Below are 18,120 nucleotides of genomic sequence, written 5' to 3'. Positions count from 1 at the left end.
TTCGTCGTAAAATTCGGCCGCCTGCGCCTTCAACCACGTGGTTACCTCTTCTTGAAGCTGTGCGTCGTCACCAGAACGCTGCATAGCCAACCACTTCTTCATTACTGGGAATAAGTGGAAGTCGCTCGGTGCCACTTAAAAGATTCGATAACTTCACGAGTGGCATTTGCCGTGTGGGCCCGGGCGTTGTCGTGAATCAGCAAGATCTTTGATCCCAACTTTCCCCTGCGCTTGTTTTGTATTGCTCTTCTGAGGTTGTGCAGAGTTTGGCAATACCTTTGAGAGTTTATTGTAGTGCCTCTTTCCAGGAAATCCACAAAAATCACACCTTTTCTGTCCCAAAAGAGGTAACCACGTGGTTGAAGGCGCAGGTGGCTGAATTTTACGACGAAGGAATTTCCAAGCTCGTCCATCGCTACGATAAGTGCCTTAATTTAAATGACAACTATGTAGAAAAGTAGTATTTAAGTGTGGCTTTCATCTGTATACAATAAAAAAGTTTCCAATACTTTACTTATTTTTAATTCCAAAACGTAATGTACTTTGTGGATAGCCCTCGTATTAATGAAATGTTCAGCAAATTACTGGTCCATGCACATAAGTACAATAATGAAATTTACTTGGCCTGGTGGCCATGCTGATCTTCTGTGACCAGAAAATTAAAGTCGTCAGGCATGATTATGGTTCTTGATTTAAAATGCTATGTAAGGCATCTTCTTGGCATCGGTATTTCATGATTCAGAACAAACCAATAGATGCCATAATCTAACATCCAATATGAATCCGCAGCCAAGGCATAACTGATCCACTGTTGCTACGATTTTTGCCTCATTAAGCACTTGGAATGATAGATTGTTGGATGCTGGTCACCAACTCTCCCTGCCAGAATGACTTCTCGCGAGGGTGTGAATCAGGTTTGCTTTAAATACACGCAGTAACGGACGTGAGCGTTAGTTACTTCTGAGACTGGACGTAGTGAGTTGATGTTAGTAGCCTCTATGGCGATAAGGTCGTCATTATCAACACCTCACTGAGAGTTTGAACGAGGTTGTGTAATAGGACTACGACAAGCGGGATGTTCCTTTTGCTATATTGTCGGAAGGCTTGGCAGGAATGTAGTCACTGTACATGATTGCCGTCAGCGGTGGTCACGAGAACTTAGCTTTATAACCGCTACAGCTGCAACTGCAACCCGCAAAATTCTAGGCGCTACAGTCTGGAACCGAGCGACCGCTACGGTCGCAGGTTCAAATCCTGCCTCGGGCATGGATGTGTGTGATGTCCTTGGGTTAGTTAAGTTTAATTAGTTCTAAGTTCTAGGCGACTGATGACCTCAGAAGTTAAGTCGCATAGTGCTCAGAGCCATTTGAACCACTCCGCAAAATGTAAACACACTATTGAGGCGCGAGGTTTGGATGAACGACGTAAGCACACTCACGAATAACAGACCACTGGAGTCAATAACACAGGAAGAATGAGATTAATGAAAATCAACTAGTAAGTTACTTTTACAGCAAATATTAACAAAAATAAACTTTAAAATAAGTAACTGAAGACTAAAACTTTCTAAAATATTGACGAGCAATTTCAACTGCAAGCCAGCACACGTGACGTCACACCAAGGATGTAGACGTTATGCACGAGCCTGGCCTGGCCTGGCTCGGCTCTCGCCACGGAGAGAGACTTCAGAAGTTTTTCATTTGCTCAGGATCACTTTCTGTGCTACAGCAGTGATTTGGGCAGCTTCAGAAAGGATGGTTTCGCTACACAGGTGACATCCAATGAGTAGTCCATGATCGAACTCACTGAGCTCTCCTGACTGACTCACTCGGCCCTTACTGCTTCTCCTTTTATACTGGCAGGTCCGACTCTCGTGACATCTAGTGGTCAATCCTAAATTACATAGTGGTATCCAGAAACTTTTGATTACTTAGTGTATGTTTGTGAATCATTTTTACAATGTGGGGCAGAACTGACTTCTGAGATTAATGCTGCTGCTGCAATCGTTTAATCTGGTGTTTATTTCTTGTATGTTGGGACGTAACATTAAAAAGTGTCTCATTACATGCCAATGTGTCAAAGACTTGGTAGAGTTCATTTAGGCGATGCACTATTACTGTACACAGAGTTCTCTTACTGACGGAGTGGAAAGATTCCCATTTTACCAGCCTTAAAGGATGATCCGAACGACAGACATAATAGCACTTCGAACGACAGACAGACACTAACTGCATAACAAATGCGGACGAGAGACAGACTAGCAAGCTGGCGACGAGAGACTGACCCAGACTGACCCACTGGCGAGTTTTTTTTTTTTTTCTTTATTGTGATTTCATGCCCCTGCCCCATATGGGCAGGGGAGGGCTGTCAGCAGCACAATCCGCCGCTCTTCAGCCCAGTGACATGACAACTAAAACAAGAATAAAATAGTACATACATAAGGAGGTAAAAAAGGGGAACATAAAACAGTGTACGGGGAGAAAATGGAGGTAAAAATACACTGACATGTAGAAGTTCATTGGGGACAGTTAAAAAAGTCACCAGAAAGTTAAAAAACGCAGTTGGCGATCCTTAAAACACAGAGAAGACACTGGATGCGCATGCACAGGTTAAAAGTTGGCCACAGTATTAAAAACACTCCGAAACAACACACTTAAAACCCACTTGGAGCACACACGACGAAGAATAAAACTACCACGCGGGACCTGCCGAGGGAAAGGTCGGAGAGGATGGAAAAGGAGGGGAGAGCATGGGGCAGCTGGGGAAGCGGCGGGATGAAGCGAGGAGGGGCAACCGTGGGTTCACGAAGAGGCAGGAGGCACATGGGGCGGGAGAGGAATAGGGAAGACAGGGCAGGAGGGAGCGCAGAGACACTGAAAGAAGGCACAAGAGATGGACGGGGAGTAGGAGGGGAAATCCGCTCAGAAGGGGGGAGGGGGAGGAGAGGGAGCCCTGAGGAGGGGGCAGGAAGAGGGGGTTAGAGTTGGTAGGAAGGGTAGATGTCAGGGCGAAGCTCATCATCCGGGAGTGGTAGACGGTGGAAGTTGCATTGGGAAAGGAGATGGAGGGTGTGGAGATGGAGAGAGGGAGGGACACAACGGTAAAGGCGCGGCAACTGGTTGGGAGTGGAGAGGAAGGGAGACACCAGGGGGTGAGGGGGATCAAGGCAGCGGACAATATATAGTGTGCGGATGTGTTCAAGGAAAAGGAGAAGGTGGGGGAAGGGGATGAGGTCATAGAGGATGCGCGTGGGGGACGGAAGGCGGATGCAGAAGGCGAGGCGGAGTGCATGGCGTTCGAGGATTTGGAGGGCTTTATAGAACAGGGGAAGGGCGGAAATCCAAGCGATGCTGGCATAACAAAGGATGGGGCGGATCATGGATTTGTAGGTGTGAAGGATGGTGGAAGGATGCAGACCCCACGTCCGGCCGGACAGGAGTTTCAGGAGGCGGAGGCGGTTGTGAGCTTTGTTTTGGATGGTAAGGAGATGGAGAGTCCAGGTGAGGTGGCGGTCGAGTGTGAGGCCAAGGTATTTGAGGGTAGGAGTGAGGTGGATAGGACGGCCGTAAATGGTGAGGTAGAAATCATGGAGGCGGAAGGAGCGGGTGGTGCGGCCTATGATGATCACCTGGGTCTTGGAGGGATTAACACGGAGGAACCACTGGTTGCACCAAGCGGTGAATTGGTCAAGGTGGGTTTGGAGGGTACGTTGGGACCGTTGAAGGGTAGGATAAAGGGCTAGGAAGGCGGTGTCATCAGCGAACTGGAGAAGATGAACAGGAGGGGGAGGTTTGGGCATATCAGCAGTGTACAGGAGATTGAGGAGAGGGGAAAGGACAGAACCTTGGGGCACGCCGGCAGAGGGGTAGAAAGTATGGGAGTTGGAATTGTGGATAGTCACATAGGAGGGACGATGGGAGAGGAAGGAAGCAACGAGACGGACGAAGTTGATGGGGAGAGCATAGGTCTGGAGTTTGAAAAGGAGCCCGGGATGCCAGACACGGTCATAGGCGTTCTGGAGATCAAGGGAAACAAAGATAGCAGAGCGACGGGAGTTAAGTTGGAGGGAAAGAAGATGGGTAAGGTTAAGGAGCTGGTCGTCAGCAGAGAAGGAAGGCCGGAAGCCACATTGGGTAAGAGGAAGGAGGCGGTGCTGGTTAAGGTGGTGGTGGATACGGCGAGAGAGGATGGCCTCAAAGACCTTACTGAACATGGAGGTGAGGCAGATGGGACGATAGGAAGAGGTAGCAGAGGGGGGTTTGTTAGGCTTAGGGAACAGCAGGACACGGGAAGTCTTCCACAGGTCAGGGTAAAATCCAGTGGAGAGGAGGACATTGTACAGGGTAGCAAGGACAGACAAGAAGGATGGAGGGGATTCCTTGAGGTGACGGTAGGTGACGCCATCATGACCAGGGGCGGTGTTTCGTTTGGAGTGGAGGACGAGTGTGATGTCTTGCATGGTGATGGGAGTGTTGATGTCGGAGGGGAGTAGCCGATCCAAGTACTGGAAGCTAGGGGCGAGCGGGGCGACAGAGGGGTCAGTGCGGTCAAGGACAGTGGGGAAGAGGGAGTAATCAAAATGGGGATCGTCAGGAATGGAGAAGACCTCGGACAGGTGGGAAGCAAAATGGTTAGCCTTACTGAGGTTGTCAGGAAAGGGTCGATCGTCATGGAGGATGGGGTAATGCGGGGAGGGATGGCTACCAGTAAGGCGGTGGAAGGCTGACCAGTACTTGGAGGAGTTGACAGGGAGGGTGGAGTTGAGGCACGTTCATGTCTGACGCCAGTCCCGGCGTTTCTTCGCTGTAAGGAGGTTCCGGATATGTCGCTGTAATTGCCGGTGGTGGGTGAGAGTATCCCGGTCACGAGTGCGGAGGAAGGAGCGGTAGAGCCTGCGGGATTCACGCAGAAGAAGGACGGCCTGTGGAGGAAGCATAGGGCAGTGAGGGTGGATGAGTTTGGTAGGGACATGAGCCTCCACAGCGTCAGTGATGGTCTTATGAAGGAAGGAAGAAGCATGGGTGATGTCATCAGGGTGGTGGAAAGTGAGGGGGTGGCTTTCGACCTGTAAGGCAATGGATTCCCGGTAGGCATCCCAATTGGCACGGTGGTAGTCATGGACAGCTTTTGGAGGGGCAGGTGAGCGGGTGGCTGCAGTGGCAGGACGGGTAGAGGAGATGGTGAGGACAGGGAGATGGTCACTACCGATGGGATCGAAGACATCAACGGCAAGGCGACCAAGGAGGTTGGGGGAAGCGAGGATAACATCGGGGGTGGAGTTACTTTCAGGACGGGTGTGCTGTGGGAGAGGAACAAGGTCACCATGGAGGGTGGCAAGGAACTGATGCCACTGCCGAAGGGTGGCAGGGTCACGGCTGTGGATGTTGAGTTCAGCGGCGATCACATAGGTGGAGAAGGTACGGTCAACATGGGAAATGAAGTCAAAGGGGAGAGGAGCTGTGGGGCGAATATAGATAGTGGCACAGGTGACAGTGAGGGAGGGAAAAAAGAGGCTGAGGAGAAGGTGTTCGGTTGGGTCATTGAGGAGGGGTTGTGGCCAGACAGGGAGATGCCTGAGGTGGCCGATAGCGACCCTGCCTCGAGCTAGGGGAAGGGGATTGTCAGTGCGGTGAAGGAGATAAGGGGAGATGCGGACCACATGGTGGGGTTGGAGGAAAGTTTCATTGAGGATGAAGGAGTCAACCTGGTGCTGGGAGAGGGTATGCATGAAGAGGTATTTGTTTGCAGGGAGGGAGCGAATGTTGAGGTAGAGGAGACGATACTGTTGACGAGCCATGGGGTGAGTGTGGGAAGGGTGTGGGAAGGGGAGAGAGGGGCTTAAACGACGGTGTCTAGGCGGGTGAAGGTAAAGTGGGCCTGGTTGTGGGAGTATGTGGCGTAGGTGTTCAAGTGGAAAACAGAGCGGGCAGTGAGGGAAATCTGCTGGAGTGTGTGGGGGCGCAGGAAGGGGTGGATGTTCTGCAGGACGACGGTGAGGAACCGGATGATGTCTTCTGCTGTAGGGGGAGGGCGGAGGGAATTGTTAGGGTGGATAGGTGGGTCAATGGGGTGAACGGGGACAGTGAGTTCAGGGTTGGTGGGAGGGGGCTTGGCTTTGCATTTGGAGGAATAGGTGGGGTGAGGTTCATTGCAGGTGTTGCAGGATGGGGGGAGGCGAGGTTGGGACACTGTTTGAGGAAGTGGGAGGCTTTACAATGGGGGCAGGTGGGTGGGTTCTTGCAGTTTTGGGTGAGGTGGTCATTGTACAGAAGACAACGCTGGCAGCGGTAGGATTGAGGAGGGGAACGGGACGGGTCAACAGGGTGGCGGCGGTTGAAAATCAGGGCTCCCTGCGTGAGGAGGTGGTCGATGGAGGAGGCGGACTCTGTAAAGATACGCATGAGGAAAGTAGGGCCAGAGGAGTTGTAAATACGGCGGGCAGAGCGGACTTCCAGGGAGAGGTGGGCATTCAGTTCCGCCAACACCTCAGCCTCCGTGACCACAGGGCTGAGTTTTGTGATGACGGCAGTGAGGGTCGGCGGACGACGAGGCGGTTGGGGTTGACGAGGAGAGGAGGATGTAAGGAATGGGTTGAGGGATGCGTGGGGCCCAAAGGTGATGCGGGGAAGGCGCCGGAGGAGATCAGTATGGAAGGACGGAGAGGAAGACTTGATGAGGACAGAGTCTCTGCGAGGGATAAGTTGGGTGATGGGTGCACTGGGGATGTACTTCCGGATTTCAAGGGTGAGGGTGCGGGCATCCAGAAATTTCGGATCAGGGTTGGCTAGGACAAAGGTATACAGGGAGGGGGCTGGAGAGGAGGGAGGTGGGGTGGTATCCATAGCGGGGTCAGTGGGAGGTGGGGCGGGCAGTGGCTTTTTGGAGGAAGGAGTAGAGGAGAGGTCGCCACTGGGCCGTTTGGAAGATTTTTTGGCGGGTGTTGCCTGGGAGGAGGGATGAGGGACTGGATGGATGGGGAGGTGGTGGGAGGTAGGGCCCTCCTGTGAGGCAGTAGCACCGGATGAGAGGGGAGGGCGCTCTGTGGCGGCGACTGTGGCGCGGCGGGCGGAGACTCTGGCAGGGGAAGCAGCGGTAGTCGCAGGGGGGAGAGGGGGAAAGTCGTCTCGGCGGGCGACAGGAGGGGGAGGGGGGTTGGAAGCAGGGACAGAGGCAGGAGCGGGAGAAGCAGCAGGGGCAGTAGCAGGGGTAGGAGCAGGAGTGACTTACAGGTGGGGATACATCGATGGAGAGGAGATAGATGGGGAGGAGACTGTGAGTAGGGGAGGTGCATGAGACGGGTGAATCCCAGAGGAAGCACTCCATGATGTTACAGTGGGGGCAGGTGAAGGAGAGGTGTAGATGATGGTGGTAGTTGGGGCGTCCATGATCGCAGGCGGCAGCGAACACCGAGAGACGGCGGCAGAAGAAGCGGCGAGCACCAAGAGACGGCGACAGCGGCGGCGGCAGCGGCGGCGGCTGAAGAAGCGGCGACCAGGTGGCGGCGGCGGCAGAGGAGGATGCGGCGAGCACCGACTGACGGCGACCAAGCGGCGGCGGCGGCGGTGGCGGAGGCGGCGGCGGCGAACAGACGACGACGGCGGCGGCGGGCAGCAGTGACGGCGCGCAGACGGGCAACAACGCGACAAGCACGGTCGGGGCTTTTCCACGTCGAAGATACACCCTGAGAGTAGCCCAGGCAGTGCGAGTCCTCGATGAGGAAGTGAGGGAATCCAACCCTCGAAACCCCACTGGCGAGCTCATAGCGCCCCTTATATGCACGTGAACAGGCAACCTTTCCCCTTTCCCACCAGAGGGAGACACCAAAGCTGCGATTGCCACAGCGGCGCCACCGCCAGAAACGGAAGGCGACTGCTTCACACTACGCGCTGCGGAGCGCTCTTCGAAACAGCAATTTTTACCACGGCTCAGAAACAGTGTCACACTATACATTGTTGATCTCGGAAATACGACAACTTTGGCCGTCGCTGATTTGCTATGACCCATAGGTGTTACTCCAATAGTCATACCACGTTCAAAGTCAGCTAAGTCGTGACGTGATGGAGGGTTCACTACACACCTCACTGTAACAGAATTCTTACATATCGTGCTACTTTTCACCTTAAGCCGCATCTAGCCGTAACATTCGATCGTCATAAAGGGCAGAATTTAAACTGGGACAACCCTGCCCGTCACTTGGTTTAATGATCATGTTTCACCGGCTGCCGCATTTATTGCGAGTATCTGTTTGCTACGTGTACGTATGCTTTTTTTCACAGTTGTTAGCAGTGACGTCTCTTCTACTGCTGACATGATGTGGGAAATTTCATTAGACGTCAGTAACATCAGTGTCATGACCTGAAAACAGTTTCAAGATGGAGGCAAAGTGACAAGAGTCGGCAGTGGAAACCAGGAGTTAATGGAAACATTTTGATGGCAAACCTGACGTACATTAACTGTAGTATAGATATCCTCTGACAAGAAGATTCTTTCAGTGTAGCACAGTCGGGGCTAAAAAACGAAGTGAATTACGTTGAAATGGTCCACTGAAGACCGCGAGTTTCTTAAATGAAAAACACTCAGGAAACCATCCAGGACGACCTCTAAGAGAGTTCAGACCCACTCAGCATGTGCACAGCATATTCCCCTTAACGTGACCACCGGAAATATTTTTTAACGGGTTCGAGGTTACGAAATAAGGTTTCCAGTCAGCTACCGCTTCTCTGACAGTGGAGAGTCTCCCACCAAACTGCAAGTCGGTGATGAAGAGATGGGAGGGAGAGGGGGATGGAGGCGTTCGTACAACGGACAACCAAAATTATTCTTCATGAATTAACAAATATGTTTCAGTTTATTTTGATATTCTAAATGCAACTGGAATTTGGTATTATTTTTTCCCATGAACGGTGATCTGCTGCCCCAGAAACATTCGGAAATCGATTCTGAGTAAAATCGGATGAGAAGTATTAGGTTTCTTCCTCCATTTTGGAACCAAAATTTTAAATTTATGTCGTATGCAAGTAAAATGTTGCACTTTCACTTTTCAGAGACGAGTGAGTTTTTTTCTTACGCCTTATAGAGGTTTTGTTTTAACCACTCTTTTTATCAATTTATCACATTTGTTGGATTCGTATTTATGGGTACTATCTATTTATATTTCGTAATGTCTCTTATTTTGTGTGCTATATAGAGTAATAAACATGAATTCTTGTTTTTCTGACGTGGTTTTCTAGTTAACAATTGAATTATGTGATGGGTTTGCAGACTAAGCAGAAGCTATCCTTGGGGGCTAACGTGCAGCCTATCGGATTCTCAATAAAAACTCCTGCGATCAACACGCCGTGCAACGTAAGCGGCTGGGGTGTCACTACTGTGGTGAGTATACTGTGGTTTCACTGACTGTACCATTTATTTGCGTGGACGTGTTTTCTATGTGTACAGTGTTGTATGTAAAATTTGTTGATACCTAAATGAATATGCACTTCACCGATAACGTATTTAATAATTATTTTCATGTTGCACATGGTGGTTCATGGTGTGGGTTCATGGTGAGGGTTCCTGTTGTCATGTCCTAGTTCATGAACCACGTGCAACGTATGAGTGGCCAAGTAAGTGGTCCTGACAGTCGGGATACCAGATACTTTGGAATAAGGCTGGGCATCTCGGACATATTCTGAGTCGTGGTCACCTTTGTGCTCAGACGGCAAAGGCTACCAAATCCACCGGTTAGTCCCTCAACCGTTAGGGGTAAAACTCAGTGGGACCCGGGGCAAGTAAGGATAGCAACCTGCTTCCCTGGTACTTTAAATATGATGCTGGCAACAATCAGAGCAAAATCCCTCGGACCTTTGGAGGTGACGGAGTCCCACATCTAATTGACAAACCAGGAACTCCTAAGATACGACTCGGAAAACGAATGGTAACGAGATGGGCAGCTATTAATATCAGTGGGGGCTACTCTGGGAAGAAGGTAGAGCTGGCAGAGGCTACAAGTGAGATGGGGTTGGACGTTTTAGCTGTTAGTGACATTCGCGTAAGGGGTGAGAAAGAAGAGGAAGTAGGAGAATACGAGGTCTACCTGTCAGGAGTCAAAGCAGGAATAGCACAATGGGGTGTAGGGCTTTACATCAGGAAAAAAATGGAAACCAGCGTAGTTGCAATAAGGTATGTAAACGAACGACTAATGTGGATAGATTTGACAGTGTCTAGCAAGAAAATTAGGATTGTGTCAGTATATTCGCATTGTGAAGGGACAGATCAAGATAAGATGGATAGTTTTATGACGCACTCAGTGATGTAGTTGTTAAAGGACAAGGACAGTATTCTGCTCATGGGTGATTTTAATGCCAGGGTTAGAAATCGAACAGAAGGGTATGAAAAGGTTATAGGTAAATTTGGAGAGGATATGGAGGCCTACAGGAACGGGAAACAACTCTTGGATTTCTGTACCAGTATGGGCTTAGTAATCACAAACTCCTTTCTTAAACATAAGAACATTCATCGGTATACCTGGGAAGGCAGGGGAACCAGATCTGTCATTGACTATATAATAACAGATCAGGAATTCAGAAAGGCTGTGAGTGACACACGTGTATTCAGGGGATTCTTTGATGACACTGATCGCTATTTAATCTGTAGTGAAATTGGTATGGTGAGGCCGAAAGAGCAGGAGGGCAGGTCCATATGTAGGAGGATAAGAGTGGAGAAACTTCAGGATAAGGAAATCAGGCACAAGTACATAACAGTGATCTCAGAAAGGTACCAGTTAGTTGAATGTAGTCAATTACAGTCATTGGAAAAGGAATGGACAAGGTGCAGGGACACAGTACTAGAAGTGGCTAAAGAATGTCTTGGAACAGTAGCGTGTAAAGGTAGGATGAAGCAAACAGCTTGGTGGAATGACACAGTCAAGGCAGCCTGTAAAAGGAAAAAGAAGGCGTATCAAAAATGGCTACATACTAGAACTCAGGTATACAGAGAAAGTTATGTTGAAGAAAGAAACAAAGCCAAACAGATAATTGCAGGATCCAAGAAGAATTCTTGGGAAGACTTTGGAAACTGGTTGGAGACATTGGGTTAAGCTGCTGGAAAACCATTTTGAAATGTAATTAGTAGTCTTGGAAAGAGAGGTAAGAAGGAAATGACAAGTATTTTGGACAGGTCAGGAAAACTGCTGGTGAACCCTGTTGATGCCTTGGGCTGATGGAGGGAATATTTTGAAGAGTTGCTCGATGTAGGTGAAAATACGATCAGTAATGTTTCAGATTTCGATGTACAATGGGATAGAAATGATCACATGTGAGGAAGTAGAGAAAATGGTCAATAGATAGCAGTGCAATAAAGCGGCTGGGGTGGATAAAATTAAGTCGGAACTCTTCAAATACAGTGGAATGTCAGGTCTTAAATGGCTACACAGGATAATTGAAATGGCGTGGGAGTCGGTACAGGTTCCATCAGACTGGACGAAAGCAGTAATTACACCAATCTTTAAACATGGAAACAGAAAAGATTGTAACAACTACAGAGGTATCTCTTTAATCAGTGTTGTGGGTAAAATCTTCTCAGGTATTGTTGAAAGGAAAGTGCGAGTATAGTTGAGGACAAATTGGATGAAACTCAGTGTGGGTTTAGGCCTCTTAGAGGTTGTCGGGACCAGGTCTTTAGCTTACGGCAAATAATGGAGAAGTGTTACTAGTGGAACAGGGAATTGTATCTATGCTTTACAGATCTAGAAAAGGCATATGACCGGGTTCCTAGGAGGAAGTTATTGTCTGTTCTACGAGATATGGGACAGGAGGCAAGCTTTTGCAAGCAATTAAAGGTCTTTACATAGATAGTCAGGGAGCAGTTAGAGTAGACGGTAAATTGAGTTCATGGTTCAGAGTAGTTTCAGGGGTAAGACAAGGCTGCAACCTATCTCCACTGTTGTTCATATTATTTATGGATCATATGTTGAAAACAATAGACTGGCTGGGTGAGATTAAGATATGTGAACACAAAATAAGCAGTCTCGCATATACGGATGACTCAGTTGTGACGACAGATTCGATTGAAAGTTTGCAAAGTAATATTTCAGAGCTAGATCAGAAATGTAAGGACTATGGTATGAAGATTAGCATCTCCAAAACGAAAGTGATGTCAGTGGGAAAGAGAGATAAACGGATTGAGTGCCAAATAGGAGGAACAAAGTTAGAACAGGTGGACGGTTTCAAGTACGTAGGATGCATATTCTCACTGGATGGCAACATAGTGAAAGAACTGGAAGCGAGGCGTAGCAAAGCTAATGCAGTGAGCGCTCATCTATGATCTACTCTCTTCTGCAAGAAGAAAGTCAGTACCAAGACTAAATTATCTGTGCACCGTTCAATCTTTCGACCAACTTTGTTATATGGAAGCGAAAGCTGGATGGATTCAGGTTACCTTATCAATAAGGTTGAGGTTACGGATATGAAAGTAGCTAGGATGATTGCAGGTACTAGTGGATGGGAACAATGGCAGGAGGGTGTCCACAATGAGGAAATCAAAGAAAAACTGGGAATGAACTCTATAGATGTAGCAGTCAGGGCTAACAGGCTTAGATGGTGGGGTCATGTTACACGCATGGGAGAAGCAAGGTTACCCAAGAGACTGATGGTTTCAGCAATAGAGGGTAGGAGCAGTCGGGATAGACCAAGGAGAAGGTACCTGGATTCAGTTAAGAATGGTTTTGAAGTAATAGGCTTAACATCAGAAGAGGCACCAATGTTGGCAATGAATAGGGAATCATGGAGGAATTTTATAAGGGGTACTATGCTCCAGACTGAACGCTGAAAGGCATAATCAGTCTTAAATGATGATGATGATGATGATGATGTTGCACATGTTCGTAATTTTTTTATTATTTACGTAGGTAATAGAGAGCATAGCTAGAAAACATTGCAAGACTGCACTGGGCTTGCGGCATGCTTTGGAAGGCGACGGGCGACTATATGAGTTACCGCTCTGATAGCAATTGCTTAAACTAGTAACCCCCCCCCCGCGTGATTACCTGCCTCATGTCTCTGCTAAACTGATTTTGCATATGACATTGTGGATAGCCTGCATTAGAGGTTATAGCATTTATCAGAATCTAAATGAACTTGAATGTTGAAATAATGTTATTGAAATGGTGGCTTTGTCGCTATTTTAGTCAATTGTTGATGGGTGAGTAATATATCAACACGGGATTGATCTCTTATAAACGTTATGGCACAACTTCATTGATTACAAATAGGAAAAAAAATACGTGCTAAATGTGATTAGAAAGTAGAACATGAACTGATGGTAGCAGAAATATGCAACAAACAGTTAACAGTCATATGTTTGGCGGCTGGTTGGCAAAGACTAAGGTTTGTCTAATTGAACTATTTACTCTGGCTCAAAATATGGATAATGCAATCTGAAATTATCTAAGACTGAATAGATCTTGATGGATTTACTCTACGCAGAAGTTATATATACTACGATGGTGCAGCTGAGAAAAAGTAGCAAGATTCCGATCTTGTTTGCCCTAACAAGCCGGAGCAGCCGTGCAGTACCCGTTTTCACGACGTGCATCGCACTCTCAGGTGACGATCGTAGTTCAAGCGTCTGCAGACCAGCACTGTGTGGCGTGGCGCCTGTAATTCCCTATTGTGATCACGAAACTGCAAAGTCGCGGCTGGTGATCTTCTAGACGGACCACAGTTACTCTCTAATGGAGCCCTAAAATCTCGGCTGATTCCAGCGTGTGACACTTCCGTTCGCCGATCGTACCATGGACCAATTTGATGAATTCTTCTCGGGTTATCAGTCGAGTGGTGGCGTCGTCTTGTCGCAATGTTTCAATGAGTTTCGTATCTTCGCCAGAAGATGATGGGTACGAAACTCACTGAAACGTTGCGACAAGACGACGCCACCACTCGGCTGACAACCCGAGAAGAATTCATCAGTGGAATACGCCGAGAAAGACTGCAATCGCATATGGACCAATTTGACTCACTTGTACACCAATGTGCACAATGAGATCAAACGTCAAGGCGGCAGACCTGTCACGAATAAAATTGCCCACGTCACAGCGATTTGGCCTAGATGACTGAGGTCTAAACTGTCGGTACAGCTAAGTGCTCACCATAGAATCCGCAATCGAGACCACTCAGGACAAGTGTCCCACGTGCAATCCACTCATAACAAAAGTCAAGACCAGACTCCTCTCCAGTCCGGAGTCTGAATCAGAAGACCAAGATTCTCTTCTCCACTACTCAGTTTTGAGCTTCTGTAAAGCTCTAAAATGAACAACACATTTATCATGGAGATCATTACCTGGACGGCCCAAACGTTACCGTGCGTGCGACGAGAGGCTCAGGCTAAACTAAGAGAAATGGTTTTGTGTCGCAACATAGATCATTTCAGGGCAGCCATAAATGTTGCGTTCCTTCTAAAATTGTTTTGAAGGCCAGAGGCTTCCCAAAAAAATCTGCAGGCCGCTAGACAACAGCACCTAATGGCTCCCTTGACAGCGTCTGGTCCATGGTGAACATGGAAATTCGTGAATTTTTATGGTCACCGTCTCTAATCATAAAGCGCGTTTATGACACTGTAGTAATGCGTTGGCCGGGCGATCTACACATCTCCCGCGCCCTTGTACCTGCCATGGCAAGAGACACCTAACACGTAGGTCCAGGTGGGCCGTGTTTTTCGCCTCTTAGACTGAACACGTTGTCTGCACACCGGCGCGAGAAATTCTTGGAACCAGCATTCCGCGCCCGGTAAGTGCTACAAGATGTTCCTTTCCCTAATACCTGCACGTGGCTTTCAAGCCCAAAACATCCAATGCAAGATATATTGTTATATGAGCAAACTGTCAGTTTGTTCACAATTCCAGAAAAATACTGTTTGAACAAGAGACACCATAAAGATCCCGTATGCATTAACAATGACATGCTCCCATCAATGCCTACTCATGCTGATACCTCCTGTCTCACGAAAACGATGTCTTACATGTAAAATCAACATTAAATTTTACCCACGAATATGGAGAACAGTGAGAGAGGGACCAGTCCTCTTTCAAAATTGTTGTGAAATATTAGCCAATAACAGCAGCTGAGTGGTGTAAGTCAAACAGCAGTGTTTTTTATTTTACCATAGTAACTGATTATCTACTAACATGTATATGAGGGTAATTCAAAAAGTAAGTTACACATTATTATAAAAAGGTCATGTAATTTCCATAGAATTTTCTCACTTCATTCCAAAGCTACACAGCTTCACTTTTTGACATCGTCACCTGGTCGCTACAATGGTCAGAACGTTCTACCATTCTTTCAGTACCTCGATGGTAGAACAGAATCTATTACAGAACCGCTGTGCTGACAGCATAGTCTTTGGAAAAATTTTCACCCAGCAGAAGTTCTTCCAGTTTGCCGAAAAGACGGAAATCGCGTAGTGCAAGATATGGACTGTGTGGTGGATGTTTTCAAACCATGGAGACAAAAGACCTTTCTGTTATGCGCAAACACCACCATATCATCTCATCCAAAACCCTCATCGAGAACGTTTAAGTGAAGCTTATGTTGTTTACGCCACATACACTAAGGTTACAAAAGTCACGGAATAGTAAATGGCTGTAGTATAGCGTGCACAAGGAATAAAACGGCAGTGCATTGTACTCAGGTTTCATGTGAAAAAGTTTCCGATGTGATTGTGACGGCACGACGCAATTGACAGCGTTTGAACGCGGAATGGTAGTTGGAAAAAGACGCATGGGGCATTCCATTTCGGAACTTGTCAGGGAATTCAGTATTCCAAGATCCAAAGTGTAAAAGTGTGCCGTGAATATAAAACTTCAGCCATTACGTGTCACCACGGACAATGCAGTGCTAACAGGAAAGCGACACTGCGTGAAATAACCACTGAAATCAATGCTGGACGTACGAAGAACGTATCCGTTTGGACAACGGTAATTTAGCGACTCGAGTGCCTTTCCTAACCCCACGACATTGCCGTCAGACGCGCTCTTGAGCTCGTGACCAAATGTGTTGGACCCTAGACTACTGAAAAGCCGGGGCCTTGTCGGATGAGTTCAAATGGCTCTGAGCGCTATGGGACTTAACATCTGTGGTCATCAGTCCCCTAGAACTTAGAACTACTTAAACCTAACTAACCTAAGGACATCACACACATCCATGCCCGAGGCAGGATTCGAACCTGCGTCCGTAGCGGTCGCGCGGTTCCAGACTGAAGCGCCTAGAACCGCACGGTCACACCGGCTGGAGTCGGATGAGTCCCTAGTTCAGTAGGTAAAAGCTAACCGTAGATTTAGAGTGTGGCACAGACTCCACGAAACCATGGTCGCAAATAGGTCAATAAGGCACTGTGCAAGCTGGCGGTGGTTCCATAATGGCGTTCACTGTGTTTATATTGAATAGACTGAGTCCTCTGGTTCAAGTGAACTGACCATTTGGTTATTTGGAGTCCATTGGTAGCCATTCATGCACATCATGTTCCCAAACAAAGATGGAATTTTTATGGTTAATTATTCCCCATGTCACAGGGACACAATTTCTCGCGATTGGTTTGAGAATCATTCGGGACAATTCGAGAGAATCATTTGGCCTCCCAGATCGTCCGACATGAACCCTATACAACATTTGTGGGACATAATCGAGAGGTCAGTTCGTGCACAAGATCCTGCACCAGTAATGTTTTCGCAAATATGGGCGGGTATGGCGGCAGCATGGTGCATTATTTCTGTAGGGCACTTCCAACGACTTGTTGTGTCCGCGCCACGTCGAGTTACTGAACGACGCTGGCCAAAAGAGTATCCGACACAATATTAGGAGGTGTTCCATGACTTTCGTCATCTCAGTGTAGGGCGTTGTATTCTCGTGACGAACAATGCTTTTGCTTAATTTTCTACGCGGTTTGTTCCTTATGGTATTACGCAGCGATGTCAGTGTTGCACAGCACGAATCGACTTTAATGCTTATGTCGCTTGCTGTAAACTCTGGCCGTGAACTTGCCTGTTGATGGCGCAACTTTGCACTTATTCTGCGGAGGCGAGGAGATGTGTCTTCATACCAGTGACGCTCTCTTTGTTACAGATGTCAAATGATGATCCCATATCTCAGCGCCCGTTGTGAAGTGCCTTACGAAATCAATGCCGTCCTGGTGATAACGCTAACATAAGTCCGGAGACTCCATAAAGGTTTCGCCTTTGTGTACAGGCAGTAGTGGTCGCAGAACCCAGCTTGAGCACAAACGACCTCGGGCATGGACTGAGAGCTTGCTCTTGAGATGGGCGTCTACTCAGCAATGTCCCCGATAATCACTCTGCGATTGCTGCAGATCTTTTACTGGACTACAGACGTATTGTCGTCTGTGATCGATGGTGATGGACTACCTTCCAGATCAGCATCACCCACGTTTTCGCGGCCTTGGCCAAATTGTTGGCACAGTTACTGTACGGCTGCATGCTGCACTGCATTTGGTTCGCATCCCGCTCCGGTTCGCCATGAATCTGTACGCAAGGACCACAAGAACCTAACTGTATGGAGTATTTCAACTTTGGAGTACGTTCCCAGTACCGTGCCATTTCGTTCCCATACTGTGATGCACCTGTTATCCGTACCGCAGCAGAACTGTGTCTGGAGAAAACCCAGAACGTGTACTCTCTCCTGACAATGCACCAGAAGCAAGAAAATACATATTTGTAGATACAGCATATCTCGAAATTTCGATTCGTAATACTTTGACAAAAAGTTCACTACTAGGGGGTAGCTATGTCAGAAGATAATAGGCAAAGCATCTGCTCCACGTTGTCGCATTGAATAAGTTCGCCCCTGCGGACATTCACCCAAGTGAACAGATATCCAAATCAGGTTGTTGTCGTTTCCCCTTCACTGACATTAAGGAACTGCACGCAGTTTCTCATCCGATCGTACTGACTTTTGTCATGCCACGTATGGTGCCCACACACAACACGCCAGGTTAGCCGAGAGCGTTAACGCGCTGCTTCCTGGATTCGGGTAGGCGTGCCGACCCCGGATCGAATCCGCCTGTCGGATTAACAACGACAGCCGGTGTGCCGGCCACTCTGGATGTGGATTTTAGGCGGTTTTCAATATT

The 18,120-nt window shown here is 48.0% G+C and overlaps 1 protein-coding gene across 1 annotated transcript in view; it reads left to right on the top strand.

Annotated features, from left to right (window-relative positions):
• LOC124607268 (trypsin alpha-like) overlaps positions 1–18,120 on the top strand; it is a 162,027-nt gene that overhangs the window by 103,008 nt on the left and 40,899 nt on the right. Inside the window, exon 5 of the mRNA XM_047139547.1 lies at positions 9,262–9,372. Coding sequence (XP_046995503.1) covers positions 9,262–9,372 — 111 coding nt within the window. The remainder of the gene's footprint in view (positions 1–9,261; positions 9,373–18,120) is intronic.

This window comes from Schistocerca americana, chromosome 3, assembly GCF_021461395.2.
Source record: "Schistocerca americana isolate TAMUIC-IGC-003095 chromosome 3, iqSchAmer2.1, whole genome shotgun sequence".
Lineage (NCBI taxonomy): Eukaryota > Metazoa > Arthropoda > Insecta > Orthoptera > Acrididae > Schistocerca > Schistocerca americana.
Note: the sequence above shows the minus strand (reverse complement) of the source record. Positions and strands in the feature narration are given on the sequence as shown.